The sequence below is a fragment of the Moschus berezovskii genome, chromosome 10 (assembly GCF_049115385.1).
Source record: "Moschus berezovskii isolate FMDL1 chromosome 10, NW_MosBer_1.0, whole genome shotgun sequence".
Taxonomy (NCBI): Eukaryota; Metazoa; Chordata; class Mammalia; order Artiodactyla; family Moschidae; genus Moschus; species Moschus berezovskii.
In genome coordinates, this window is record NC_142469.1 from 45,816,723 (window position 1) to 45,821,344 (window position 4,622).

Sequence of the window (4,622 nt, forward strand, 5' to 3'; positions counted from 1 at the left end):
ACAGCCTGAAAAGCTGTGTAAGCCAGGGATATTAACAACCTGGTTGTCTAGTATCTTCTTGTTCTTGGCTCTTTCAAACATTTAGGGCAGATATTGAATATTAATACCAAGTGGACTGAAGTCAGATCCGTGGTCTGTCTTACTATCTTAGTCTTGAACTTTCTTAATCTGCTGATTGCAAAAATTTTTCTCTGAAATTTTTACATGTATAATAATTTGACTTTGTTCCACCTCGAAATTATTTTATTTTCCATACCACATGCTTGGAAAGTTTATAGCCAGGGCTTTTGTTGCTTCAGTCCACTTGAATGCATCCTGGATACTAATAGGGCCTGAGAGAGTGTCTGATGTTGCTGAATAGTCTATAAAGGTTGTTCATTAGAAAATGTTAATTTGATGAATGAGCAATAATGCTGATATTCCTGGATCTCAATTCTTAGACACTATAAAACAATAAACCTATAAATCTTAGTGTGTTTTGTAGTGTTAAAAAGGTCACAGCTCTGTTGCAAGATATTGGAGACTAGATTGTTCATACATTTTCTCTTTTGCATTCTATAATCAATACCCACTCCCCTCATGCTCCTGAAGTTTCTCTTGTCAAGTTCACCAATGATGGTCACATTACAAAATCAATAGTCATTGTTTTTAATCCTCATTTTACTTACTCTCTCAGCAGGGTTTGACCCAATTGACTACTCCCTCCTGAAACACCTTTTCTCCTTTATTTTGGATCACTGTGTTCTGTTGGTGTGATGGTTAGTTTTACGTGTCAATTTGACTGGACCACAAGGTGCCCAGACATTTGGTTAAACCTTATTCGGGGTGTGTCTGTGAGGGTATTTCTGGATAGGATTAACATTTAACTCAGTAGACTGAGTAAAGTAAATTGCCCTCCTAACTGTAGGGGGGCCTCATCAAATCAATTGAGGACCAGAAACAAACAAAAGAACTAAGTTCTGCTGCCTGATTGGCCTGAGATGGAACGTTGGTCTTTTTCTGCCTTTATGTTTCTAAATGAAATAACAGGTCTTCTTGAGTCTTGAACCTGTGGGCTCTCCTGGTTCTCGGGTCTCTATACTCAAATTGGAACTACACTATCAGCACTCCTGGGTTTCCAGCTTGTTCCTATTGACTGTAGACCTTGAGACTTCTCAGCCTCCATAGTAGCATGAGACAATTATTTATAATAAATTTCTTCATATGTATTTATTTGCTTGTAAACTATCTCCCCCACTAGAGGATAATGCTATGAGTAGAGACCTTTTGTCTATTTAGTTTGCTTCTGTATTACCAGCATTGGGACTGTGTCTAGCAGATAGTAGGTGTTAAATAAATTTTTGTGAACTATATAATAAATTTTGCTTGTGTATATTTTCCTAAGGCCTAAGGCCAGTGAATACTTGTGCTTGTGTGCATGTATCTTCATAGGTGCTCAGAATTTGTCCACATATATTAATTATCCTCACATGACCTGTAGAAAGGGAAGGAGGGAACGATTTAACTATGATTCACATGCATTGGTGGGATGGGATTTGCAGATAAGGGTGCCTCAAAGGGGGCTGCTGGGCTTACCTTCATTTACCTCATGAACACAGTATATCTTGAGGTCTTGTCTTTGAAGAATTTATTTATTTTATAAGGCTGTGCTGTGCATTTTGCTACAAGACCTGACCAGGAACAATATACTCAGTCAATATGAATTTTCAACATTTAAAATTCTTTCCAGAGTGGAAAAAATACGCAAATAAAATTTGTGGCTTGAGGGTTTGTAAGCACACATGTGGTAAGATGAAGGAATGGTTTCAGACATCCTTTGGAGCTTGTCTTCCAAACCCAGTAACCCATTTGCACTGATACACAAATAACCCTTTAGTGGCCTGTGAATGCTATTATGTGAGTAATTATTCCCTTCCTGACTTCCCCAATAATCTGGATTAGGTGTTTCAATGATAATTATGACCAAGTATATATGATTTTTTACATTAAGATTTTCACAGGATGGAGATGATACATAATAAACTTTTAAAGTAAATAAGTAAATGCACTAATAATTCATCTCTTAAATAGTAATTCTATCACCAGTCACATGCCAAAATTACATTTTTATAATGTGTTTATTTGTGTACAAAATATGTTGTAATTTACTGATGTATATGCAGCAAAATATTCTATCACATACAACAAAAATACACTTTTTACCCCCTTCCCCTGCCCTTGAAAATGGCAACACTGTTTTGGCAGTTCAGCAGCTAAAAATAAAGTGCTATAATTAAGCAGTATTGGAATGTCTTCACTCAACAAATGTGATGTACAATTTGAGTATACAACCACATTTTTGTTAGTTTTTTTCACAGAACAGGAAATTCCACATCCTGAACACCTCCAGAGGATACAAATATTTGTATATATATGTACACATGTATACACTGTATATGTAAAGTGCCAACAAGCCTCTTTGTCTCTGTGAGTTTGTTGTGTTTATGTTTATTCTGGCTTTCCAAAATCAGTCACACTATTGGGATCTCAGAGTTCATCAGCAGGCACCGAGAAGCTCACCAAAGGCTGGCTTGTTAGCGGTGTGGTGTTGGTTAGAGGGTGGAGGGAGCCATCAGACCTCACTGGGGGACCTGGAGCGGAAGGGCACTTTGGACTGGAAACAGCCACAAAACAGGAGCCACAGGGCCCGTTGGATCTCCTGGTTGCGGAAGGCATAGATGATAGGATTGATCATAGAGTTATAGGTTGCGGGCAGCAGGGTGGCGTAGGTGTAGACATCTGGGTCCTCGTGGCTACCTACCACGCAGTAGATGGCAAAGGGCAGCCAGCTGGCACCGAAAGTGCCCAGCACCACTGCCAGCATTCCCACACCTTTTCTGGTGGCAGCAAGGTGGGGTGGCGCCAGGCAGTGCTGCTGTAGCGCGATCTGGTGTGCGTGCCGCCAAACCACCTGGCAGATGCGCACGTACAGGTGCAGCATGACGCCGAAGACCGCAAAGAAGGTGGCCGAGAGCAGCGCCACGTGGCTGCGCGTCAGTGGGCGCACCACGCTGCAGGAGGCGCGCTCCGCCAGGCAATTCCAGCCAAGCACCGGCAGCAGCCCGAGGCCTAAGGACACGGTCCAGGTGGCAGCAAGAAGGAGGTGCACGCCCAACAGGGTCCGTCGCGAGTAATAGGTGAGTGCGTTATAGAGGGACAGGTAGCGGTCCACCGTGATGGCCAGCAGGCTGCTGACCGAGGCAGCGAACGAGGTCACAAGGAAGCCCACAGTGAGCAGGCTCACGGTCTCTGAGGGCACCACGTACTGGAATACGAAGTGCAGGATGAGACCGCAGCCCGCCAGCAGGTCGGCGGTGGCCAGGCTGCCCACCAGCACAAACATGGGCGTGCGCAGAGCAGGGGTAGACGCGATGAGCGCCACTACCAGGGCATTTTCGCCTGCGATCACCGTCCCAGACACGCAGAGCAGTACGTCCCATGGATTCACTGCCGACAGTAGCAGCCCCGGCGGCCCCGCTGGCAGCTGCGAAGACAACTCCAGCGACGCATTAGCTGCGCCGCCGCCCCCCAGCGCCGCCGCCGCTGCGGCTGCCGGGTGCCCCCATTCACCGGTGTCCCGCGCTCCTGCTGCGGTGGCCGCTGCCGCCGCACCCTCGGCCGCCACTGCCACCACCTGGGAGTCGTTGAGCGAAGATACGCTCGCGTTCATCGCGGCGGGACGTTACACCCTGCGTGGAGAGGGAGAACAAATGTCAGGTGTGCGGTTCACTCCGCCAGGGGACTTCCCCGGGCGCTGCTGCCCAGCTCGTACTGCCCATCCCACTCCAGAGCAGAGCGAGGAAGCAGTGGTTGAGAGCCAAAAATAAATAAATACCTGTTGAGTGAGTGAGTTAGCCAGTGAGAGAGTGAAACGCACAAGGGATGCCGCACTGGTATCTGAGTTTTTGCACAGATAAACACACGAAGAACATGCACTCACGCTCACACTGATCACGGAAGTGTGCCCGTATTTACAACCGCATCTTGTGCACCAGGCTATTATTGTCGGCCCCAGCGAGTCCTGCCCGGGCTCTGACCCGCTTGGTCAGGCGCTCTCCTCAAGTAAGCGGCGGAGTCGCTGTCCGCGGTGCTGAAAGAGAAGTTTCTGCTCTCGGGGAGCACAGAGCACCCCGCTGGCCTCAGAGACCCCTAGGAAAGGGGTTTTGGGGGAGAGAAGCTGGAATGTCTCTTTAGGTGGAGAGTGTGGAATCAGCTTGGCTCCATTTCTCCGGGGTGAGAAGAATTCATCCCCTGGCCATCCTTCACCCCTTCCCCTCTGCACACACCCTCAAAGTTCCTTTAGACAGCCCGGTTGCTCACCTGGGGAATCAGGGCTTCAGGAAATCGCTGATCATGAGCGCTGCGGTGGGGCGCCAGGCTGCGTTCCCCGCGCGAACAGTGCCGACTCCAGAAGGAGGTGGCCGGCCCGGCACGCAGAGGAGTGCCGGGAGCTTGTCGCTGTGCCGGTGCTGCGGAGAGTGAGAGACACAGTCAGTGGAAGAAAAGGCGGCTAAGAGCAGCGCGCCTGCTGGAGATTGACAGGCAGGGCGCGGTGACGTCAGGTTCCTGGCTCCAGGGTGCAA

At 47.9% G+C, this 4,622-nt stretch overlaps 1 protein-coding gene across 1 annotated transcript; it reads right to left on the reverse strand.

Annotated features, from left to right (window-relative positions):
- Positions 1–2,611: 2,611 nt before the first annotated feature.
- On the reverse strand, positions 2,612–4,039 carry GPR6 (G protein-coupled receptor 6). Its single transcript, XM_055433631.2, has 2 exons — positions 4,011–4,039; positions 2,612–3,719 (listed from the first exon to the last, which is right to left on the reverse strand). Exon 2 carries the CDS (start codon positions 3,707–3,709, stop codon positions 2,612–2,614), a length of 1,098 nt encoding a protein of 365 aa, XP_055289606.2. The 5' UTR covers positions 3,710–3,719; positions 4,011–4,039.
- Between the last annotated feature and the right edge of the window lie 583 nt (positions 4,040–4,622).

Bases quoted from the DNA above. Each gene is read 5' to 3' on its own strand.
- GPR6 (XM_055433631.2), bottom strand. From the start codon at position 3,709: ATGAACGCGAGCGTATCTTCGCTCAACGACTCCCAGGTGGTGGCAGTG.